This window comes from Scyliorhinus torazame, chromosome 7, assembly GCF_047496885.1.
Source record: "Scyliorhinus torazame isolate Kashiwa2021f chromosome 7, sScyTor2.1, whole genome shotgun sequence".
Taxonomy (NCBI): domain Eukaryota; kingdom Metazoa; phylum Chordata; class Chondrichthyes; order Carcharhiniformes; family Scyliorhinidae; genus Scyliorhinus; species Scyliorhinus torazame.
This window is the reverse complement of record NC_092713.1, coordinates 7126894-7152362: the sequence shown is the minus strand read 5'-3', so window position 1 is coordinate 7152362 and position 25469 is coordinate 7126894. Positions and strand designations below refer to the sequence as shown.

At 59.9% G+C, this 25469-nt stretch overlaps 1 protein-coding gene across 4 annotated transcripts in view; it reads right to left on the bottom strand.

Annotated features, from left to right (window-relative positions):
* Positions 1–25469, bottom strand: part of rnpc3 (RNA-binding region (RNP1, RRM) containing 3) — a 120394-nt gene that overhangs the window by 16598 nt on the left and 78327 nt on the right. For all 4 annotated transcript variants that reach the window (XM_072510291.1, XM_072510287.1, XM_072510289.1 and 1 more), the window contains 2 exons: positions 16677–16801; positions 14605–14763 (listed from right to left, as the gene is read on the bottom strand). In XM_072510291.1, the coding sequence (XP_072366392.1) occupies positions 14605–14763; positions 16677–16801 (284 nt within the window). The remainder of the gene's footprint in view (positions 1–14604; positions 14764–16676; positions 16802–25469) is intronic.

Below are 25469 nucleotides of genomic sequence, written 5' to 3'. Positions count from 1 at the left end.
GCGCACTGTCCCTCACACTGCCCCTCACACCGCCCTGGCGCACTGTCCCGCACACCGCCCTGGCGCACTGTCCCTCACACTGCCCCTCACACCGCCCTGGCGCACTGTCCCTCACACCGCCCTGGCGCACTGTCCCTCACACTGCCCCTCACACCGCCCTGGCGCACTGTCCCTCACACCACCCTGGCGCACTGTCCCTCACACTGTCCCTCACACTGCCCTGGCGCACTGTCCCGCACACTGCCCTGGCGCACTGTTCCTCACACCACCCTGGCGCACTGTCCCTCACACTGTCCCTCACACTGCCCTGGCGCACTGTCCCTCACACTGCCCTGGCGCACTGTTCCTCACACTGCCCTGGCGCACTGTCCCTCACACAGCCCTGGCGCACTGTCCCTCACACAGCCCTGGCGCACTGTCCCTCACACTGCCCTGGCGCACTGTTCCTCACACTGCCCTGGCGCACTGTTCCTCACACTGCCCTGGCACACTGTCCCTCACACCGCCCTGGCACACAGTCCCTCACACCGCCCTGGCACACTGTCCCTCACACCGCCCTGGCGCACTGTCCCTCACACCGCCCTGGCGCACTGTCCCTCACACCGCCCTGGCACACAGTCCCTCACACTGTCCCTCACACTGCCCTGGCGCACTGTTCCTCACACTGCCCTGGAACACTGTCCCTCACACCGCCCTGGCACACAGTCCCTCACACCGCCCTGGCGCACTGTCCCTCACACTGCCCTGGCGCACTGTCCCTCACACTGCCCTGGCGCACTGTCCCTCACACTGCCCTGGCGCACTGTCCCTCACACCGCCCTGGCACACAGTCCCTCACACTGTCCCTCACACCGCCCTGGCGCACTGTCCCTCACACCGCCCTGGCGCACTGTCCCTCACACCGCCCTGGCGCACTGTCCCTCACACTGCCCAGGCGCACTGTCCCTCACACTGCCCTGGCGCACTGTCCCTCACACCGCCCTGGCGCACTGTCCCTCACACCGCCCTGGCACACTGTCCCTCACACCGCCCTGGCGCACTGTCCCTCACACCGCCCTGGCGCACTGTCCCTCACACTGTCCCTCACACCGCCCTGGCGCACTGTCCCGCACACTGCCCCTCACACCGCCCTGGCGCACTGTCCCTCACACCGCCCTGGCGCACTGTCCCTCACACTGCCCCTCACACCGCCCTGGCGCACTGTCCCGCACACCGCCCTGGCGCACTGTCCCTCACACTGCCCTGGCGCACTGTCCCGCACACCGCCCTGGCGCACTGTCCCTCACACTGCCCCTCACACAGCCCTGGCGCACTGTCCCTCACACAGCCCTGGCGCACTGTTCCTCACACAGCCCTGGCGCACTGTCCCTCACACTGCCCTGGCGCACTGTTCCTCACACAGCCCTGGCGCACTGTCCCTCACACCGCCCTGGCGCACTATCCCTCACACCGCCCTGGCGCACTGTGCCTCACACCGCCCTGGCACACACCGCCCCGGCACACTGTCCCTCACACTGTCTCCCACACACCGCCCTGGCGCACTGTCCCTCACACCGCCCTGGCGCACTGTCCCTCACACTGTCTCCCACACACCGCCCTGGCGCACTGTCCCTCACACTGTCTCCCACACACCGCCCTGGCGCACTGTCCCTCACACCGCCCTGGCGCACTGTCCCTCACACTGTCTCCCACACACCGCCCTGGCGCACTGTCCCGCACACCGCCCTGGCGCACTGTCCCGCACACCGCCCTGGCGCACTGTCCCTCACACCGCCCTGGCGCACTGTCCCTCACACTGTCTCCCACACACCGCCCTGGCGCACTGTCCCTCACACCGCCCTGGCGCACTGTCCCTCACACTGTCTCCCACACACCGCCCTGGCGCACTGTGCCTCACACCGCCCTGGCGCACTGTCCCTCACACTGTCCCTCACACCGCCCTGGCGCACTGTCCCTCACACTGTCTCCCACACACCGCCCTGGCGCACTGTCCCTCACACTGCCCTGGCGCACTGTCCCTCACACCGCCCTGGCGCACTGTGCCTCACACCGCCCTGGCGCACTGTCCCTCACACCGCCCTGGCGCACTGTCCCTCACACCGCCCTGGCGCACTGTCCCTCACACCGCCCTGGCGCACTGTCCCTCACACCGCCCTGGCGCACTGTCCCTCACACTGCCCTGGCGCACTGTCCCTCACACCGCCCTGGCGCACTGTCCCTCACACCGCCCTGGCGCACTGTCCCTCACACCACCCTGGCGCACTGTCCCTCACACCACCCTGGCACACTGTCCCTCACACTGTCTCCCACACACCGCCCTGGCGCACTGTCCCTCACACCACCCTGGCGCACTGTCCCTCACACTGCCCTGGCGCACTGTCCCTCACACCGCCCTGGCGCACTGTCCCTCACACCGCCCTGGCGCACTGTCCCACACACTGCCCTGGCGCACTGTCCCTCACACTGTCTCCCACACACCGCCCCGGCACACTGTCCCTCACACCACCCTGGCGCACTGTCCCTCACACCACCCTGGCACACTGTCCCTCACACTGTCTCCCACACACCGCCCTGGCGCACTGTCCCTCACACCACCCTGGCGCACTGTCCCTCACACTGCCCTGGCACACTGTCCCTCACACTGTCTCCCACACACCGCCCCGGCACACTGTCCCTCACACCGCCCTGGCGCACTGTCCCTCACACCACGCTGGCGCACTGTCCCTCACACTGCCCCTCACACCGCCCTGGCGCACTGTCCCGCACACCGCCCTGGCGCACTGTCCCTCACACTGCCCCTCACACCGCCCTGGCGCACTGTCCCTCACACCACCCTGGCGCACTGTCCCTCACACTGCCCCTCACACCGCCCTGGCGCACTGTCCCTCACACCACCCTGGCGCACTGTCCCTCACACTGTCCCTCACACTGCCCTGGCGCACTGTCCCGCACACTGCCCTGGCGCACTGTTCCTCACACCACCCTGGCGCACTGTCCCTCACACTGTCCCTCACACTGCCCTGGCGCACTGTCCCTCACACTGCCCTGGCGCACTGTTCCTCACACTGCCCTGGCGCACTGTCCCTCACACAGCCCTGGCGCACTGTCCCTCACACAGCCCTGGCGCACTGTCCCTCACACTGCCCTGGCGCACTGTTCCTCACACTGCCCTGGCGCACTGTTCCTCACACTGCCCTGGCACACTGTCCCTCACACCGCCCTGGCACACAGTCCCTCACACCGCCCTGGCACACTGTCCCTCACACCGCCCTGGCGCACTGTCCCTCACACCGCCCTGGCGCACTGTCCCTCACACCGCCCTGGCACACAGTCCCTCACACTGTCCCTCACACTGCCCTGGCGCACTGTTCCTCACACTGCCCTGGAACACTGTCCCTCACACCGCCCTGGCACACAGTCCCTCACACCGCCCTGGCGCACTGTCCCTCACACTGCCCTGGCGCACTGTCCCGCACACCGCCCTGGCGCACTGTCCCTCACACCGCCCTGGCGCACTGTCCCTCACACAGCCCTGGCGCACTGTCCCTCACACAGCCCTGGCGCACTGTCCCTCACACTGCCCTGGCGCACTGTTCCTCACACAGCCCTGGCGCACTGTTCCTCACACTGCCCTGGCGCACTGTCCCTCACACAGCCCTGGCGCACTGTTCCTCACACTGCCCTGGCGCACTGTCCCTCACACCGCCCTGGCGCACTGTCCCTCACACCGCCCTGGCGCACTGTCCCTCACACCGCCCTGGCGAACTGTGCCTCACACCGCCCTGGCACACACCGCCCCGGCACACTGTCCCTCACACTGTCTCCCACACACCGCCCTGGCGCACTGTCCCTCACACTGTCCCTCACACCGCCCTGGCGCACTGTCCCGCACACCGCCCTGGCGCACTGTCCCTCACACTGCCCTGGCGCACTGTCCCTCACACCGCCCTGGCGCACTGTCCCTCACACCGCCCTGGCACACAGTCCCTCACACTGTCCCTCACACCGCCCTGGCGCACTGTCCCTCACACCGCCCTGGCGCACTGTCCCTCACACTGTCCCTCACACCGCCCTGGCGCACTGTCCCGCACACCGCCCTGGCGCACTGTCCCTCACACTGCCCTGGCGCACTGTTCCTCACACTGCCCTGGCGCACTGTCCCTCACACTGCCCCTCACACAGCCCTGGCGCACTGTCCCTCACACCGCCCTGGCGCACTGTCCCGCACACCGCCCTGGCGCACTGTCCCTCACACTGTCCCTCACACCGCCCTGGCGCACTGTCCCGCACACCGCCCTGGCGCACTGTCCCTCACACTGCCCTGGCGCACTGTCCCGCACACCGCCCTGGCGCACTGTCCCGCACACCGCCCTGGCGCACTGTCCCGCACACCGCCCTGGCGCACTGTCCCTCACACCGCCCTGGCGCACTGTCCCTCACACCGCCCTGGCGCACTGTGCCTCACACCGCCCTGGCACACACCGCCCCGGCACACTGTCCCTCACACTGTCTCCCACACACCGCCCTGGCGCACTGTCCCTCACACCGCCCTGGCGCACTGTCCCTCACACCGCCCTGGCGCACTGTCCCTCACACCGCCCTGGCACACAGTCCCTCACACTGTCCCTCACACCGCCCTGTCCCGCACACCGCCCTGGCGCACTGTCCCTCACACCGCCCTGGCGCACTGTCCCTCACACTGTCCCTCACACCGCCCTGTCCCGCACACCGCCCTGGCGCACTGTCCCTCACACTGCCCTGGCGCACTGTCCCTCACACCGCCCTGGCGCACTGTCCCTCACACCGCCCTGGCACACAGTCCCTCACACTGTCCCTCACACCGCCCTGGCGCACTGTCCCTCACACTGTCCCTCACACCGCCCTGGCGCACTGTCCCGCACACCGCCCTGGCGCACTGTCCCTCACACTGCCCCTCACACCGCCCTGGCGCACTGTCCCGCACACCGCCCTGGCGCACTGTCCCTCACACTGCCCCTCACACCGCCCTGGCGCACTGTCCCGCACACCGCCCTGGCGCACTGTCCCTCACACTGCCCTGGCGCACTGTCCCGCACACCGCCCTGGCGCACTGTCCCTCACACTGCCCTGGCGCACTGTCCCGCACACCGCCCTGGCGCACTGTCCCTCACACTGCCCCTCACACAGCCCTGGCGCACTGTCCCTCACACCGCCCTGGCGCACTGTCCCGCACACCGCCCTGGCGCACTGTCCCTCACACTGCCCTGGCGCACTGTCCCGCACACCGCCCTGGCGCACTGTCCCTCACACTGCCCCTCACACAGCCCTGGCGCACTGTCCCTCACACTGTCCCTCACACCGCCCTGGCGCACTGTCCCTCACACTGCCCTGGCGCACTGTCCCTCACACCGCCCTGGCGCACTGTCCCTCACACTGCCCCTCACACCGCCCTGGCGCACTGTCCCTCACACTGCCCCTCACACAGCCCTGGCGCACTGTCCCTCACACTGCCCTGGCGCACTGTCCCTCACACTGCCCTGGCGCACTGTCCCTCACACCGCCCTGGCGCACTGTCCCTCACACTGTCCCTTACACCGCCCTGGCGCACTGTCCCGCACACCGCCCTGGCGCACTGTCCCTCACACTGCCCCTCACACCGCCCTGGCGCACTGTCCCGCACACCGCCCTGGCGCACTGTCCCTCACACTGCCCTGGCGCACTGTCCCGCACACCGCCCTGGCGCACTGTCCCTCACACTGCCCCTCACACCGCCCTGGCGCACTGTCCCGCACACCGCCCTGGCGCACTGTCCCTCACACTGCCCTGGCGCACTGTCCCGCACACCGCCCTGGCGCACTGTCCCTCACACTGCCCCTCACACAGCCCTGGCGCACTGTCCCTCACACAGCCCTGGCGCACTGTCCCTCACACTGCCCTGGCGCACTGTCCCTCACACCGCCCTGGCGCACTGTTCCTCACACAGCCCTGGCGCACTGTTCCTCACACTGCCCTGGCGCACTGTCCCTCACACAGCCCTGGCGCACTGTTCCTCACACTGCCCTGGCGCACTGTCCCTCACACCGCCCTGGCGCACTGTCCCTCACACCGCCCTGGCACACAGTCCCTCACACCGCCCTGGCGCACTGTCCCTCACACTGCCCTGGCGCACTGTCCCTCACACTGCCCTGGCGCACTGTTCCTCACACTGCCCTGGCGCACTGTCCCTCACACCGCCCTGGCGCACTGTCCCTCACACCGCCCTGGCACACTGTCCCTCACACTGTCTCCCACACACCGCCCTGGCACACAGTCCCTCACACCGCCCTGGCACACAGTCCCTCACACCGCCCTGGCGCACTGTCCCTCACACAGCCCTGGCGCACTGTCCCTCACACCGCCCTGGCGCACTGTGCCTCACACCGCCCTGGCACACACCGCCCCGGCACACTGTCCCTCACACTGTCTCCCACACACCGCCCTGGCGCACTGTGCCTCACACCGCCCTGGCGCACTGTCCCTCACACCGCCCTGGCGCACTGTGCCTCACACCGCCCTGGCGCACTGTCCCTCACACCGCCCTGGCACACAGTCCCTCACACTGCCCTGGCACACACCGCCCCGGCACACTGTCCCTCACACTGTCTCCCACACACCGCCCTGGCGCACTGTCCCTCACACCGCCCTGGCGCACTGTGCCTCACACCGCCCTGGCGCACTGTCCCTCACGCTGCCCCTCACACCGCCCTGGCGCACTGTCCCTCACACCGCCCTGGCGCACTGTCCCTCACACCGCCCTGGCGCACTGTGCCTCACACCGCCCTGGCGCACTGTCCCTCACACTGTCCCTCACACCGCCCTGGCGCACTGTCCCTCACACCGCCCTGGCGCACTGTCCCTCACACCGCCCTGGCGCACTGTCCCTCACACCGCCCTGGCGCACTGTCCCTCACACTGCCCTGGCGCACTGTCCCTCACACTGTCTCCCACACACCGCCCCGGCACACTGTCCCTCACACCACCCTGGCGCACTGTCCCTCACACCACCCTGGCACACTGTCCCTCACACTGTCTCCCACACACCGCCCTGGCGCACTGTCCCTCACACCACCCTGGCGCACTGTCCCTCACACTGCCCTGGCACACTGCCCCTCACACCGCCCTGGCGCACTGTCCCGCACACCGCCCTGGCGCACTGTCCCTCACACTGCCCTGGCGCACTGTCCCGCACACTGCCCTGGCGCACTGTCCCTCACACTGCCCCTCACACCGCCCTGGCGCACTGTCCCGCACACCGCCCTGGCGCACTGTCCCTCACACTGCCCTGGCGCACTGTCCCGCACACCGCCCTGGCGCACTGTCCCTCACACTGCCCCTCACACAGCCCTGGCGCACTGTCCCTCACACAGCCCTGGCGCACTGTCCCTCACACTGCCCTGGCGCACTGTCCCTCACACCGCCCTGGCGCACTGTTCCTCACACAGCCCTGGCGCACTGTTCCTCACACTGCCCTGGCGCACTGTCCCTCACACAGCCCTGGCGCACTGTCCCTCACACCGCCCTGGCGCACTGTCCCTCACACCGCCCTGGCGCACTGTCCCTCACACCGCCCTGGCACACAGTCCCTCACACCGCCCTGGCGCACTGTCCCTCACACCGCCCTGGCGCACTGTCCCTCACACTGCCCTGGCGCACTGTCCCTCACACTGCCCTGGCGCACTGTCCCTCACACTGCCCTGGCGCACTGTCCCTCACACTGCCCTGGCGCACTGTCCCTCACACTGCCCTGGCGCACTGTCCCTCACACCGCCCTGGCGCACTGTCCCTCACACTGCCCTGGCGCACTGTCCCTCACACTGCCCTGGCGCACTGTCCCTCACACTGCCCTGGCGCACTGTTCCTCACACCGCCCTGGCGCACTGTCCCTCACACCGCCCTGGCGCACTGTCCCTCACACTGCCCTGGCGCACTGTTCCTCACACTGCCCTGGCGCACTGTCCCTCACACCGCCCTGGCGCACTGTCCCTCACACCGCCCTGGCGCACTGTCCCTCACACTGCCCTGGCGCACTGTCCCTCACACTGCCCTGGCGCACTGTCCCTCACACTGCCCTGGCGCACTGTTCCTCACACCGCCCTGGCACACAGTCCCTCACACCGCCCTGGCGCACTGTCCCTCACACCGCCCTGGCACACTGTCCCTCACACTGTCTCCCACACACCGCCCTGGCACACAGTCCCTCACACCGCCCTGGCACACAGTCCCTCACACCGCCCTGGCGCACTGTCCCTCACACAGCCCTGGCGCACTGTCCCTCACACCGCCCTGGCGCACTGTTCCTCACACTGCCCTGGCGCACTGTCCCTCACACCGCCCTGGCGCACTGTCCCTCACACCGCCCTGGCGCACTGTCCCTCACACCGCCCTGGCGCACTGTCCCTCACACCGCCCTGGCGCACTGTGCCTCACACCGCCCTGGCACACACCGCCCCGGCACACTGTCCCTCACACTGTCTCCCACACACCGCCCTGGCGCACTGTGCCTCACACCGCCCTGGCGCACTGTCCCTCACACCGCCCTGGCGCACTGTGCCTCACACCGCCCTGGCGCACTGTCCCTCACACCGCCCTGGCACACAGTCCCTCACACTGCCCTGGCACACACCGCCCCGGCACACTGTCCCTCACACCGCCCTGGCGCACTGTCCCTCACACCGCCCTGGCGCACTGTCCCTCACACCGCCCTGGCGCACTGTGCCTCACACCGCCCTGGCGCACTGTCCCTCAAACCGCCCTGGCGCACTGTCCCTCACACCGCCCTGGCGCACTGTCCCTCACACCGCCCTGGCGCACTGTCCCTCACACTGCCCTGGCGCACTGTCCCTCACACTGTCTCCCACACACCGCCCCGGCACACTGTCCCTCACACCACCCTGGCGCACTGTCCCTCACACCACCCTGGCACACTGTCCCTCACACTGTCTCCCACACACCGCCCTGGCGCACTGTCCCTCACACCACCCTGGCGCACTGTCCCTCACACTGCCCTGGCACACTGTCCCTCACACTGCCTGGCGCACTGTCCCTCACACTGCCCTGGCGCACTGTCCCTCACACCGCCCTGGCGCACTGTCCCTCACACTGCCCTGGCGCACTGTCCCTCACACTGTCTCCCACACACCGCCCCGGCACACTGTCCCTCACACCGCCCTGGCGCACTGTCCCTCACACTGCCCTGGCGCACTGTCCCTCACACCGCCCTGGCGCACTGTCCCTCACACTGTCCCGCACACCGCCCTGGCGCACTGTCCCGCACACCGCCCTGGCGCACTGTCCCTCACACTGCCCTGGCGCACTGTCCCTCACACCGCCCTGGCGCACTGTCCCTCACACCGCCCTGCGCACTGTCCCTCACACCGCCCTGGCGCACTGTCCCTCACACTGCCCCTCACACCGCCCTGGCGCACTGTCCCGCACACCGCCCTGGCGCACTGTCCCTCACACTGTCCCTCACACCGCCCTGGCGCACTGTCCCGCACACCGCCCTGGCTCACTGTCCCGCACACCGCCCTGGCGCACTGTCCCTCACACCGCCCTGGCGCACTGTCCCGCACACCGCCCTGGCGCACTGTCCCTCACACTGTCCCTCACACCGCCCTGGCGCACTGTCCCTCACACTGTCCCTCACACCGCCCTGGCGCACTGTCCCTCACACTGTCCCTCACACCGCCCTGGCTCACTGTCCCGCACACCGCCCTGGCGCACTGTCCCTCACACCGCCCTGGCGCACTGTCCCTCACACAGCCCTGGCGCACTGTCCCGCACACCGCCCTGGCGCACTGTCCCTCACACCGCCCTGGCGCACTGTCCCTCACACCGCCCTGGCGCACTGTCCCTCACACAGCCCTGGCTCACTGTCCCGCACACCGCCCTGGCGCACTGTCCCTCACACTGTCCCTCACACCGCCCTGGCGCACTGTCCCTCACACTGTCCCTCACACCGCCCTGGCGCACTGTCCTTCACACCGCCCTGGCGCACTGTCCCTCACACTGTCCCTCACACCGCCCTGTCCCGCACACCGCCCTGGCGCACTGTCCCTCACACTGTCCCTCACACCGCCCTGGCTCACTGTCCCGCACACCGCCCTGGCGCACTGTCCCTCACACCGCCCTGGCGCACTGTCCCTCACACCGCCCTGTCCCGCACACCGCCCTGGCGCACTGTCCCTCACACTGCCCTGGCGCACTGTCCCTCACACCGCCCTGGCGCACTGTCCCTCACACCGCCCTGGCGCACTGTCCCTCACACTGCCCTGGCGCACTGTCCCTCACACCGCCCTGACGCACTGTCCCTCACACCGCCCTGGCACACAGTCCCTCACACTGTCCCTCACACCGCCCTGGCGCACTGTCCCTCACACCGCCCTGGCGCACTGTCCCTCACACTGTCCCTCACACCGCCCTGCCGCACTGTCCCGCACACCGCCCTGGCGCACTGTCCCTCACACAGCCCTGGCGCACTGTCCCGCACACCGCCCTGGCGCACTGTCCCTCACACTGCCCCTCACACCGCCCTGGCGCACTGTCCCGCACACCGCCCTGGCGCACTGTCCCTCACACTGCCCCTCACACAGACCTGGCGCACTGTCCCTCACACTGCCCTGGCGCACTGTCCCTCACACTGCCCTGGCGCACTGTTCCTCACACTGCCCTGGCGCACTGTTCCTCACACCGCCCTGGCGCACTGTCCCTCACACTGCCCTGGCGCACTGTCCCTCACACCGCCCTGGCGCACTGTCCCTCACACCGCCCTGGCGCACTGTCCCTCACACCGCCCTGGCGCACTGTCCCTCACACCGCCCTGGCGCACTGTCCCTCACACCGCCCTGGCGCACTGTGCCTCACACCGCCCTGGCACACACCGCCCCGGCACACTGTCCCTCACACTGTCTCCCACACACCGCCCTGGCGCACTGTCCCTCACACCGCCCTGGCGCACTGTGCCTCACACCGCCCTGGCGCACTGTCCCTCACACCGCCCTGGCGCACTGTCCCTCACACCGCCCTGGCGCACTGTCCCTCACACTGCCCTGGCACACACCGCCCCGGCACACTGTCCCTCACACTGTCTCCCACACACCGCCCTGGCGCACTGTCCCTCACACCGCCCTGGCGCACTGTGCCTCACACCGCCCTGGCGCACTGTCCCTCACACCGCCCTGGCGCACTGTCCCTCACACTGCCCTGGCGCACTGTCCCTCACACTGCCCTGGCACACACCGCCCCGGCACACTGTCCCTCACACTGTCTCCCACACACCGCCCTGGCGCACTGTCCCTCACACCGCCCTGGCGCACTGTCCCTCACACCGCCCTGGCGCACTGTCCCTCACACCGCCCTGGCGCACTGTCCCTCACACCGCCCTGGCGCACTGTCCCTCACACTGCCCTGGCGCACTGTCCCTCACACTGTCTCCCACACACCGCCCCGGCACACTGTCCCTCACACCACCCTGGCACACTGTCCCTCACACCGCCCTGGCGCACTGTCCCTCACACCGCCCTGGCGCACTGTCCCTCACACCGCCCTGGCGCACTGTCCCTCACACCGCCCTGGCGCACTGTCCCTCACACTGCCCTGGCGCACTGTCCCTCACACTGTCTCCCACACACCGCCCTGGCGCACTGTCCCTCACACCACCCTGGCGCACTGTCCCTCACACTGCCCTGGCGCACTGTCCCTCACACTGCCCTGGCGCACTGTCCCTCACACTGTCTCCCACACACCGCCCTGGCACACTGTCCCTCACACTGTCTCCCACACACCGCCCTGGCGCACTGTCCCTCACACCACCCTGGCGCACTGTCCCTCACACTGCCCTGGCGCACTGTCCCTCACACCGCCCTGGCGCACTGTCCCTCACACCGCCCTGGCACACTGTCCCTCACACTGCCCTGGCGCACTGTCCCTCACACTGTCTCCCACACACCGCCCCGGCACACTGTCCCTCACACCACCCTGGCGCACTCTCCCTCACACCACCCTGGCACACTGTCCCTCACACTGTCTCCCACACACCGCCCTGGCACACAGTCCCTCACACTGCCCTGGCACACACCGCCCTGGCACACTGTCCCTCACACTGTCTCCCACACACTGCCCTGGCGCACTGTCCCTCACACAGCCCTGGCGCACTGTCCCTCACACCGCCCTGGCACACTGTCCCTCACACCGCCCTGGCACACTGTCCCTCACACCGCCCTGGCGCACTGTCCCTCACACCGCCCTGGCGCACTGTCCCTCACACAGCCCTGGCGCACTGTCCCTCACACCGCCCTGGCACACTGTCCCTCACACCGCCCTGGCACACTGTCCCTCACACCGCCCTGGCACACTGTCCCTCACACTGTCTCCCACACACCGCCCTGGCGCACTGTCCCTCACACCACCCTGGCGCACTGTCCCTCACACTGCCCTGGCGCACTGTCCCTCACACCGCCCTGGCGCACTGTCCCTCACACTGTCTCCCACACACCGCCCTGGCGCACTGTCCCTCACACCACCCTGGCGCACTGTCCCTCACACCGCCCTGGCGCACTGTCCCTCACACCGCCCTGGCACACTGTCCCTCACACTGCCCTGGCGCACTGTCCCTCACACTGTCTCCCACACACCGCCCCGGCACACTGTCCCTCACACCGCCCTGGCGCACTGTCCCTCACACTGCCCTGGCGCACTGTCCCTCACACCGCCCTGGCGCACTGTCCCTCACACCGCCCTGGCACACTGTCCCTCACACTGCCCTGGCGCACTGTCCCTCACACTGTCTCCCACACACCGCCCCGGCACACTGTCCCTCACACCGCCCTGGCACACTGTCCCTCACACTGTCTCCCACACACCGCCCTGGCACACAGTCCCTCACACTGCCCTGGCACACACCGCCCTGGCACACTGTCCCTCACACTGTCTCCCACACACTGCCCTGGCGCACTGTCCCTCACACAGCCCTGGCGCACTGTCCCTCACACCGCCCTGGCACACTGTCCCTCACACCGCCCTGGCACACTGTCCCTCACACCGCCCTGGCGCACTGTCCCTCACACCGCCCTGGCGCACTGTCCCTCACACAGCCCTGGCGCACTGTCCCTCACACCGCCCTGGCCCACTGTCCCTCACACCGCCCTGGCACACTGTCCCTCACACCGCCCTGGCGCACTGTCCCTCACACCGCCCTGGCGCACTGTCCCTCACACCGCCCTGGCGCACTGTCCCTCACACCGCCCTGGCGCACTGTCCCTCACACCGCCCTGGCGCACTGTGCCTCACACCGCCCTGGCGCACTGTGCCTCACACCGCCCTGGCACACTGTGCCTCACACAGCCCTGGCGCACTGTCCCTCACACCGCCCTGGCGCACTGTGCCTCACACCGCCCTGGCGCACTGTGCCTCACACCGCCCTGGCACACTGTGCCTCACACAGCCCTGGCGCACTGTCCCTCACACCGCCCTGGCACACTGTCCCTCACACTGCCCTGGCGCACTGTCCCTCACACTGTCTCCCACACACCTCCCTGGCACACTGTCCCTCACACTGCCCTGGCACACTGTCCCTCACACCGCCCTGGCGCACTGTCCCTCACACCGCCCTGGCACACTGTCCCTCACACCGCCCTGGCTCACTGTGCCTCACACCGCCCTGGCGCACTGTCCCTCACACCGCCCCGGCACACTGTCCCTCACACTGCCCTGGCGCACTGTCCCTCACACCGCACTGGCACACTGTCCCTCACACCGCCCTGGCGCACTGTGCCTCACACCGCCCCGGCACACTGTCCCTCACACCGCCCTGGCCCTCACACTGTCCCCCAAATCGTCCTGGCGCGCCGTCCCTCGCGCCGCCCTGGCTCACCCCCCCTCACACTCACCCCCCTCACACTCACCCCCCTCACACTCACCCCCCCCTCACACTCACCCCCCCCTCACACTCACCCCCCCCTCACACTCACCCCCCCCTCACACTCACCCCCCCCCTCACACTCACCCCCCCCTCACACTCACCCCCCCCCCTCACACTCACCCCCCCCTCACACTCACCCCCCCCTCACACTCACCCCCCCCTCACACTCACCCCCCCCTCACACTCACCCCCCCCTCACACTCACCCCCCCTCACACTCACCCCCCCTCACACTCACCTCCCCCTCACACTCACCCCCCCCTCACTCACCCCCCCTCACACTCACCCCCCCTCACACTCACCCGCCCTCACACTCACCCCCCCCTCACACTCACCCCCCTCACACTCACCCCCCCTCACACTCACCCCCCTCACACTCACCCCCCTCACACTCACCCCCCTCACACTCACCCCCCCCTCACACTCACCCCCCCCTCACACTCACCGCCCCCTCACACTCACCGCCCCCTCACACTCACCGCCCCCTCACACTCACCGCCCCCTCACACTCACCGCCCCCTCACACTCACCGCCCCCTCACACTCACCGCCCCCTCACACTCACCGCCCCCTCACACTCACCCCCTCTCACCCTGGGATTTTGTCCCTCACACTCACTGTCCCTCACATTCACCACTCCTCACACTGGGATTCTGTCCCCCACACTTACCCTCTCTGGTGAATCGACCCTTTGCCAACTGTTTCTTGGAAACGAACTCGGCGGGAATCGCTTCCTCCGCCTCCTCCTCACTTTCACTTTTAGAACAGACAGGAACAGGCTGGATTTTTCCAAATCCGGAGTTCAACGGTTCAGAATTCGCGTCCGGTTCTGTAAACAGATATCAGGTAAAAAGTGTTCAACACCCCCACACAAATTGCCATCAATGACCTGATGTTGGAGCCACTAATTTATTTACAGTATCTTCCATCTAGAATGTGAATGGACTTGTAACTAACTGCACAACATCCTGCATTGCTTTAATAGTGAAAAACTCCAAGGTGCTTAACAAGACTGTACATTATATCCTGAGCAACACAAGGACCTATTGGGGCAGTTTACCAAAAGCTTGGTTAACAACGTGTATTTTAAGGGGTATTTGTTTCAGAGTGGAGATCTGGAGTGATTTACAGAGTGAATTCCATACCTTGGGAGCTGAAGGTACTGAACGATTTAAATCGAGCGTGGGCAAGAGAGCAGAATTGGAAGAAATGAAATGAAAATCGCTTATTGTCACAAGTAGGCTTCAAATGAAGTTACTGTGAAAAGCCCCTCGTCGCCACATTCCGGCGCCTGTTCGGGGAGGCTGGTACGGGGATTGAACCGTGCTGCTGGCCTGCTTTAAAAGCCAGCTATTTAGCCCTGTGCTAAACCAGCCCCTGGTTAATGTGAGGTAATGCATTTTGGAAGGTCGAATGCAGGTAGGGAATATACAGTGAATGGTAGAACCCTCAAGAGTATTGACAGTCAGAGAGATCTAGGTGTACAGGTCCACAGGTCACTGAAAGGGGCAACACGGGTGGAGAAGGTAGTCAAGAAGGCAGATGGCATGCTTGCCTTCATTGGCCGGGGCATTGAGTACAAAAATTGGCAAGTCATGTTGCAGCTGTATAGAACCTTAGTTAGGCCAGGCCACACTTGGAGTATAGTGTTCAATTCTGGTCGCCACACTACCAGAAGGATGTGGAGGCTTTAGAGAGGGTGCAGAAGAGATTTACCAGGATGTTGCCTGGTATGGAGGGCATTAGCTATGAGGAGCGGTTGAATAAACTCGGTTTGTTCTCACTGGAACAACGGAGGTTGAGGGACGACCTGATAGAGATCTACAAAATTATGAGGGGCATCGACAGAGTGGACAGTCAGAGGCTTTTTCCCAGGGTAGAGGAGCATAGGTTTAAGGTGCAAGGGGCAAGGTTTAGAGTAGATGTACGAGGCAAGTTTTTTACACAGAGGGTAGTGGGTGCCTGGAACTCGCTACCGGAGGAGGTGGTGGAAGCAGGGACAATAGTGACATTTAAGGGGCAGCTTGACAAATACATGAATAGGATGGGAATAGAGGGATACAGACTCCGGAAGTGCAGAGATTTTAGTTTAGACGGGCAGCATGGTCGGCACGGGCTTGGAGGGCCGAAGGGCCTGTTCCTGTGCTGTACTTTTCTTTGTTAATGCAGAATGCAGAAAGCAGAGATCTCGAAGGGTATAGGGCTGGAGGGTGTCGAAGAGATAGGGAGGGGGCGAGATCACGGAAGGATGAAAATTTAATTGAAATGTTGCTGGAGCGGGAGCCAATCCTTCCTTTCATAATTCACACTAACCTAAAAGGCAGATTACATTTAAATCAACTGTTAACTGGATATCAATGAGGTATTAATTGTATTGGAGAGTCACCGGTGGTCATATATAATGTGTGTGTACAAATGAAAGAGGAGCTTCTGTCACTGTATGACATTCCACCTGTCTCGGAAAGAAAAGCTTATTATAATATATATAGGCTCCAGTGTTCTATTCTTCACTGCCTGACTCTCTCGAGTTGTACCACAGAACACTCCACAAATCTCTTGATGAGAATTGATGCTTCCAGTCAGTCATTCTACTGAGTGCTTAGACGTGACAAAATTCTGAATGAGGGATTCACCATCAGAGTGTCAAAGGCAGACACAGCCGACGCTTTTTTTCATTTTGTAACTGGGAAAGGATTTGAACAGCCCACAACAGGAGTACGTGCTGAGTTCACAAAATCCTACCTGGTCGCTGTTCTCCTCCCTCCAACAAGCTGCTAACGTCGACAGAGATGTGGAATTCAATTTTCTTTGGACCGTGAGGCTGCGGCTGGTCAAAGACTTCAGAAGGTGGCAATGCAGGATGTGAGCTAAGGCACAGGAAGATGCAAAATCAGCCTGGAGTGGAAACCATTGACAGCCTTTGCTCACTAAAACACGGAGGATTTTACACTCAGCCGTTGGTACGGTTTCATTTCTTCAGTTTTGAGGAATGAGTGATGGTCTGAGTGAAACATGGCACTCTCTGGAATTGCTGAGATGTTTCTCCCCATGGGAGAATCTAGAACTTAGCGGCAGAATATCAAAATAAGGGATTGCTCATTGCAGATGAAGGAGAAGGACAGCTGCTACTCTCCAGAGGGCTGTTAGTCTTTGGAATTCTCTTCCTGGACAGCAGCAGACGCTGGAGCAGTGAATTTATACAAGGTGGGATGAGACTGGAGCACACAGAGGAAACCCGCACAATCACGGGGAGAACATGCAGACTCCACACAGTCACCCGTGGCCCCATGCGATGTGAGGCAGCAGTGCTAACCACTGTGCCACCCTTCATAGATGAGATTCCGCAAACAACAGCTCCAAATAACTGAGAGAGTCAGTTTCTTTAACATGGTACGCAGCGTCTCATGGTGTCACTGCGAACGGCCTTTTTCAAAATTTAGGTAGCTGTATGGGATTAGTGGGGATGGTGTGAGTATTAGTGAGTCAGTGGGGATGGTGTGAGTATTGATGAGTCAGTGGGTGTGAGTATTGGTGAGTCAATGGGTGTGAGTATTGGTGAGTCAGTGGGTGTGAGTATTGGTGAGTCAGTGGGTGTGAGCATTGGTGAGTCAGTGGGTGTGAGTATTGGTGAGTCCGTGGGCGTGAGTATCAGTGAGTCAGTAGGTGTGAGTATTAGTGAGTCAGTGGGGATGGTGTGAGTATCAGTGAGTCAGTGGGTGTGAGTATTGGTGAGTCAGTGGGTGTGAGTATTGGTGAGTCAGTGGGTGTGAGTATTGGTGAGTCAGTGGGGATCGTGTGAGTATTGATGAGTCAGTGGGTGTGAGTATTGGTGAGTCAGTGGGTGTGAGTATTGGTGAGTCAGTGGGTGTGAGTATTGGTGAGTCAGTGGGTGTGGGTATTGGTGAGTCAGTGGGGATAGTGTGAGTATTGATGAGTCAGTGGGTGTGAGTATTGGTGAGTCAGTGGGTGTGAGTATTGGTGAGTCAGTGGGTGTGAGTATTAGTGAGTCAGTGGGTGTGAGTATTGGTGAGTCAGTGGGTGTGAGTATTAGTGAGTCAGTGGGGATGGTGAGAGTATTAGTGAGTCAGTGGGTGTGAGTATTGGTGAGTCAGTGGTTGTGAGTATTAGTGAGTCAGTGGGGATGGTGTGAGTATTAGTGAGTCAGTGGGTGTGAGTATTAGTGAGTCAGTGGGTGTGAGTATTAGTGAGTCAGTGGGTGTGAGTATTAGTGAGTCAGTGGGGATGGTGTGAGTATTGGTGAGTCAGTGGGTGTGAGTATTGGTGAGTTAGTAGGGATGGTGAGTATTAGTGAGTCAGTGGGTGTGAGTATTGGTGAGCCAGTGGGTGTATTAGTGAGTCAGTGGGGATGGTGAGTATTAGTGAGTCAGTGGGGGCGGTGTGAGTATTAGTGCGTCAGTGGGGATAGTGTGAGTATTGGTGAGTCAGTGGGGATGGTGTGAGTATCAGTGAGTCAGTGGGGATAGTGTGAGTATTAGTGAGTGAGTGGGTGTGAGTATTATTGAGTGAGTGGGTGTGAGTATTAGTGAGTCAGTGGTGTGAGTATTAGTGAGTCAGTGGGTGTGAGTATTAGTGAGTCAGTGGGTGTGAGTATTAGTGAGTCAGTGGGAGTGAGTATTAGTGAGTCAGTGGGTGTGAGTATTGGTCAGTGGGTGTGAGTATTAGTGAGTCGGTGGGTGTGAGTATTAGTGAATCAGTGGGTGTGAGTATTGGTGAGTCAGTGGGTGTGAGTATTAGTGAGTCAGTGGGATAGTGTGAGTATTAGTGAGTGAGTGGGTGTGAGTATTAGTGAGTCGGTGGGTGTGAGTATTAGTGAGTCAGTGGGTGTGAGTATTAGTGAGTCAGTGGGAGTGAGTATTAGTGAGTCAGTGGGTGTGAGTATCGGTGAGTCAGTGGGGGTGGTGAGTATTAGTGAGTCAATGGGGATAGTGTGAGTATTGGTGAGTCAGTGGCTGAGAGCATCAGTGAGTCAGTGGGTGTGAGTATTAGTGAGTCAGTGGGGATGGTGAGAGTATGAGTGAGTCAGTGGGTGTGAGTATTGGTGAGTCAGTGGGTGTGAGTATTGGTGAATCAGTGGGTGTGAGTATTGGTGAGTCAGTGGGTGTGAGTATTGGTGAGTCAGTGGGTGTGAGTATTAGTGAGTAAGTGGGGATGGTGCGAGTACTGGTGAGTCAGTGGGTGTGAGTATTGGTGAGTCAGTGGGTGTGGGTATTGGTGAGTCAGTGGGTGTGTGTATTAGTGAGTCAGTTGGGAAGGTGAGTATTAGTGAGTCAGTGGGGATGGTGTGAGTATTGGTGAGTCAGTGGGTGTGAGTATTAGTGAGTCAGTGGAGATGGTGTGAGTATTAGTGAGTCTGTGGGTGTGAGTATTGGTGAGGCAGTGGGGATGGTGTGAGTATTGGTGTGTCAGTGGGGATGGTGAGAGTATTGGTGAGTCAGTGGGTGTGAGTATTAGTGAGTCAGTGGGGATGGTGTGAGTATTAGTGAGTCAGTGGGTGTGAATATTGGTGAGTCAGCGGGTGTGGGTATTGGTGAGTCAGTGGGGATGGTGAGAGTATTGGTGAGTCAGTGGGTGTGACTATCAGTGAGTCAGTGGGTGTGACTATCAGTGAGTCAGTGGGTGTGAGTATTGGTGAATCAGTGGGTGTGAGTATTAGTGAGTCAGTGGGTGTGAGTATTAGTGAGTCAGTGGGTGTGAGTATTGGTGAATCAGTGGGTGTGAGTATTAGTGAGTCAGTGGGTGTGAGTATTAGTGAGTCAATGGGGATGGTGTGAGTACATAGAACATAGAAAATACAGCACAGAACAGGCCCTTCGGCCCACGATGTTGTGCCGAACCTTTGTCCTAGATTAATCACAGATTATCATTGAATCTACAGTGCAGAAGGAGGCCATTCGGCACCCTGAGTCTGCACCAGCTCTTGGAAAGAGCACCCTACCCAAACTCAACACCTCCACCCAACACCAAGGGCAATTTGGACATTAAGGGCAATTTATCATTGGCCAATTCACCTAACCCGCACATCTTTGGACTGTGGGAGGAAACCGGAGCACCCGGAGGAAACCCACGCAGACACGGGGAGGACGTGCAGACTCCGCACAGACAATGACCCAAGCCGAAATCGAACCTGGGACCATGGATCTGTGAAGCAATTGTGCTATCCACAATGCTACCGTGCTGCCCTTAAGAACAAATAAATCTACACTATATAATTTTCCCGTAATCCATGTACCTATCCAACAGCTGCTTGAAGGTCACTAATGTTTCCGACTCAACTACTTCCACAGGCAGTGCATTCCATGCCCCCACTACTCTCTGGGTAAAGAACCTACCTCTGATATCCCTCCTATATCTTCCACCTTTCACCTTAAATTTATGTCCCCTTGTAATGGTGTGTTCCACCTGGGGAAAAAGTCTCTGACTGTCTACTCTATCTATTCCCCTGATCATCTTATAAACCTCTATCAAGTCGCCCCTCATCCTTCTCCGCTCTAATGAGAAAAGGCCTAGCACCCTCAACCTTTCCTCGTAAGACCTACTCTCCATTCCAGGTAACATCCTGGTAAATATTCTTTGCACCTTTTCCAGAGCTTCCACATCATTCCTAAAATGAGGCGACCAGAACTGTACACAGTACTCCAAATGTGGCCTTACCAAAGTTTTGTACAGCTGCATCATCACCTCACTGCTCTTAAATTCAATCCCTCTGTTAATGAACGCGAGCACACCATAGGCCTTCTTCACAGCTCTATCCACTTGAGTGGCAACTTTCAAAGATGTATGAACATAGACCCCAAGGTCTCTCTGCTCCTCCACAATGCCAAGAACTCTACCGTTAACCCTGTATTCCGCATTCATATTTGTCCTTCCAAAATGGACAACCTCACACTTTTCAGGGTTAAACTCCATCTGCCACTTCTCAGCCCAGCTCTGCATCCTATCTATGTCTCTTTGCAGCCGACAACAGCCCTCCTTACTATCCACAACTCCACCAATCTTCGTATCGTCTTCAAATTTACTGACCCACCCTTCAACTCCCTCATCCAAGTCATTAATGAAAATCACAAACAGCAGAGGACCCAGAACTGATCCCTGCGGTACACCACTGGTAACTGGGATCCAGGCTGAATATTTGCCATCCACCACCACTCTCTGACTTCTATCGGTTAGCCAGTTCGTTATCCAACTGGCCAAATTTCCCACTATCCCATGCCTCCTTACTTTGTGCAGAAGCCTACCATGGGGAACTTTATCAAATGCCTTACTAAAATCCATGTACACTACATCCACTGCTTTACCTTCATCCACATGCTTGGTCACCTCCTCAAAGAATTCAATAAGATTTGTAAGGCAAGACCTACCCCTCACAAATCCGTGCTGACTATCCCTAATCAAGCAGTGTCTTTCCAGATGCTCAGAAATCCTATCCTTCAGTACCCTTTCCATTACTTTGCCCACCACCGAAGTAAGACTAACTGGCCTGTAATTCCCAGAGTTATCCCTAGTTCCTTTTTTGAACAGGGGCACGACATTCGCCACTCTCCAATCCCCTGGTACCACCCCTGTTGACAGTGAGGACGAAAAGATAATTGCCAACGGCTCTGCAATTTCATCTCTTGCTTCCCATAGAATCCTTGGATATAACCCGTCAGGCCCGGGGGACTTGTCTATCCTCAAGTTTTTCAAAATGCCCAACACATCTTCCTTCCTAACAAGTATTTCCTCGAGCTTACCAATCTGTTTCACACTGTCCTCTCCAACAATATCGCCCCTCTCATTTGTAAATACAGAAGAAAAGTACTCATTCAAGACCTCGCCTATCTCTTCAGACTCAATACACAATCTCCCGCTACTGTCCTTGATCGGACCTACCCTCGCTCTAGTCATTCTCATATTTCTCACATATGTGTAAAAGGCCTTGGGGTTTTCCTTGATCCTACCCGCCAAAGATTGTTCATGCCCTCTCTTAGCTCTCCTAATCCCTTTCTTCAGTTCCCTCCTGGCTATCTTGTATCCCTCCAATGCCCTGTCTGAACCCTGTTTCCTCAGCCTTACATAAGTCACCTTTTTCCTCTTAACAAGACATTCAACCTCTCTTGTCAACCATGGTTCCCTCACTCGACCATCTCTTCCCTGCCTGACAGGGACATACATATCAAGGACACGTAGCACCTGTTCCTTGAACAAGTTCCACATTTCACTTGTGTCCTTCCCTGCCAGCCTATGTTCCCAACTTATGCACTTCAATTCTTGTCTGACAACATCGTATTTACCCTTCCCCCAATTGTAAACCTTGCCCTGTTGCACGTACCTATCCCTCTCCATTACTAAAGTGAAAGTCACAGAATTGTGGTCACTATCTCCAAAATGCTCCCCCACTAACAAATCTATCACTTGCCCTGGTTCATTACCCAGTACTAAATCCAATATTGCCCCTCCTCTGGTTGGACAATCTCCATACTGTGTTAGAAAAGCTTCCTGGACACACTGCACAAACACCACCCCATCCAAACTATTTGATCTAAAGAGTTTCCACTCAATATTTGGGAAGTTAAAGTCGCCCATGACTACCACCCTATGACTTCTGCACCTTTCCAAAATCTGTTTCCCAATCTGTTCCTCCACATCTCTGCTACTATTGGGGGGCCTATAGAAAACTCCTAACAAGGTGACTGCTCCTTTCCTATTTCTGACTTCAACCCATACTACCTCAATAGGGTGATACTCCTCGAACTGCCTTTCTGCAGCTGTTATACTATCTCTAATTAACAATGCCACCCCCCCCACCTCTTTTACCACCCTTCCTAATCTTATTGAAACATCTATAACCAGGGACCTCCAACAACCATTTCTGCCCCTCTTCTATCCAAGTTTCCGTGATGGCCACCACATCGTAGTCCCAAGTACCGATCCATGCCTTAAGTTCACCCACCTTATTCCTGATGCTTCTTGCGTTGAAGTATACACACTTCAACCCATTTCCGTGCCTGCAAATACTCTCCTTTGTCAGTGTTCCCTTCCCCACTGCCTCATTACATGCTTTGGCGTCCTGAATATCGGCTACCTTAGTTGCTGGACTACAAATCCGGTTCCCATTCCCCTGCCAAATTAGTTTAAACCCTCCCGAAGAGTACTAGCAAACCTCCCTCCCAGGATATTGGTGCCCCTCTGGTTCAGATGCAACCCGTCCTGCTTGTACAGGTCCCACCTTCCCCAGAATGCGCTCCAATTATCCAAATACCTGAAGCCCTCCCTCCTACACCATTCCTGCAGCCACGTGTTCAACTGCACTCTCTCCCTATTCCTAGCCTCACTATCACGTGGCACCGGCAACAAACCAGAGATAACAACTCTGTCTGTCCTGACTTTCAACTTCCAGCCTAACTCCCTAAACTTGTTTATTACCTCCACACCCCTTTTCCTACCTATGTCGTTGGTACCAATGTGCACCACGACTTCTGGCTGCTCCCCCTCCCCCTTAAGGATCCTGAAGACACGATCCGAGACATCCCTGGCCCTGGCACCCGGGAGGCAACATACCTTCCGGGAGTCTCGCTCGCGACCACAGAATCTCCTATCTATTCCCCTAACCATTGAATCTCCTACAACTATTGCTTTTCTATTCTCCCCCCTTCCCTTCTGAGCCCCAGAGCCAGACTCAGTGCCAGAGACCTGGCCGCTAGGGCCTTCCCCCGGTAGGTCATCCCCCCCAACAGCATCCAAAACGGTATACTTGTTTTGAAGGGGAACGGCCACGAGGGATCCCTGCACTGTCTGCCTGTTTGTTTTTTTCCCCCTGACTGTAACCCAGCTATTCTTGTCCTGTACCTTGGGTGTGGTTACCTCCCTGTAACTCTTCTCAATCACCCCCTCTGCCTCCCGGATGATCCGAAGTTCATCCAGCTTCAGCTCCAGTTCCCTAACACGGTCTTTGAGGAGCTGAAGTTGGGTGCACTTCCCGCAGGTATAGTCAGTGGGGACACCGGTGGTATCCCTCACCACCCACATCCTACAGGAGGAGCATGTAACTGGCCTAGCCTCCATCCCCTCTTACCTTAAAGAATATAGCTGCTGTGTGGACTAACTAGATCTCCGGCCTCCGACTCTGCTCCCAGTCAGCTACACTTCCTGTAAACACCTGGCTCTCTTTGCACTCTTTGCGGAAATGTCGGAAACAAATGAAAGGAGCACCTTACTCCCTCCTCACCTAACTCCCTCGGTCACCAAACTCTCACTATCGCACTCAAAAAGCACCAAATTCAGCACTCCCTCGGTCACCAAACTCTCACTATCGCACTCAAAAAGCACCAAATTCGGCACTCCCTCGGTCACCAAACTCTCACTATCGCACTCAAAAAGCACCAAATTCAGCACTCAGTGCAAACAAAGTCTGCACTGCAGGGGATCACTTTTATACTGTGAATCTAGCCTCTGAAAAACTGGCCTAATCCAATTAACTAATTAACAAGCTCCAGCTGCAAGTGCCGAGAAGTAGAAGCCTGTTTAAAGCTGATTGAAAATTCACCTTCTTCCAAACCAAACAGCAACTTTTAAGTTCATTAACTAAATAAAAGAAAGACTAAACTTTAGATAAAAATGAAGCCTTATACTCCCTCGGTCACCAAACTCTCACTATCGCACTCAAAAAGCACCAAATTCAGCACTCAGTGCAAACTGTATTGGTGAGTCAGTGGGTGTGAGTATTAGTGAGTGAGAGGGTGTGAGTATTAGTGAGTCGGTGGGTGTGAGTATTAGTGAGTCAGTGGGTGTATTAGTGAGTCAGTGGGTGTGAGTATTGGTGAGTCAGTGGGTGTGAGTATTGGTGAGTCAGTGGGTGTGCATAATAGTGAGTCATAGGAGTGAGTATTAGTGAGTCAGTGGGTGAGAGTATTGGTACATCAGTGGGTGTGAGTATTGGTGAGTCAGTGGGTGTGAGTGTTGGTAAGTCAGTGGGTGTGAGCATTGGTGAGTCAGTGGGTGTCCATAATAGTGAGTCATAGGAGTGGCTGGTTTAGCACACTGGGCTAAATAGCTGGCTTTTAAAGCAGACCAAGGCAGGCCAGCATCACGGTTCAATTCCCATACCAGCCTCCCCGAACAGGCGCTGGAATGTGGCGACTAGGGGCTTTTCACAGTAACTTCATTGAAGCCTACTCGTGACAATAAGCGATTTATTTCATTTCATTTCAGGAGTGAGTATTGGTGAGTCAGTGGGGATGGTGTGAGTATTAGTGAGTCAGTGGCGATGGTGTGAGTATTAGTGAGTCAGTGGGGATGGTGTGAGTATTAGTGAGTCAGTGGCGATGGTGTGAGTATTAGTGAGTCAGTGGCGATGGTGTGAGTATTAGTGAGTCAGTGGGTGTATTAGTGAGTCAGTGGGGATGGTGTGAGTATTGATGAGTCAGTGGGTGTGAGTATTAGTGAGTCAGTGGGTGTGAGTATTGATGAGTCAGTGGGTGTGAGTATTAGTGAGTCAGTGGGTGTGAGTATTAGTGAGTCAGTGGGGATAGTGTGAGT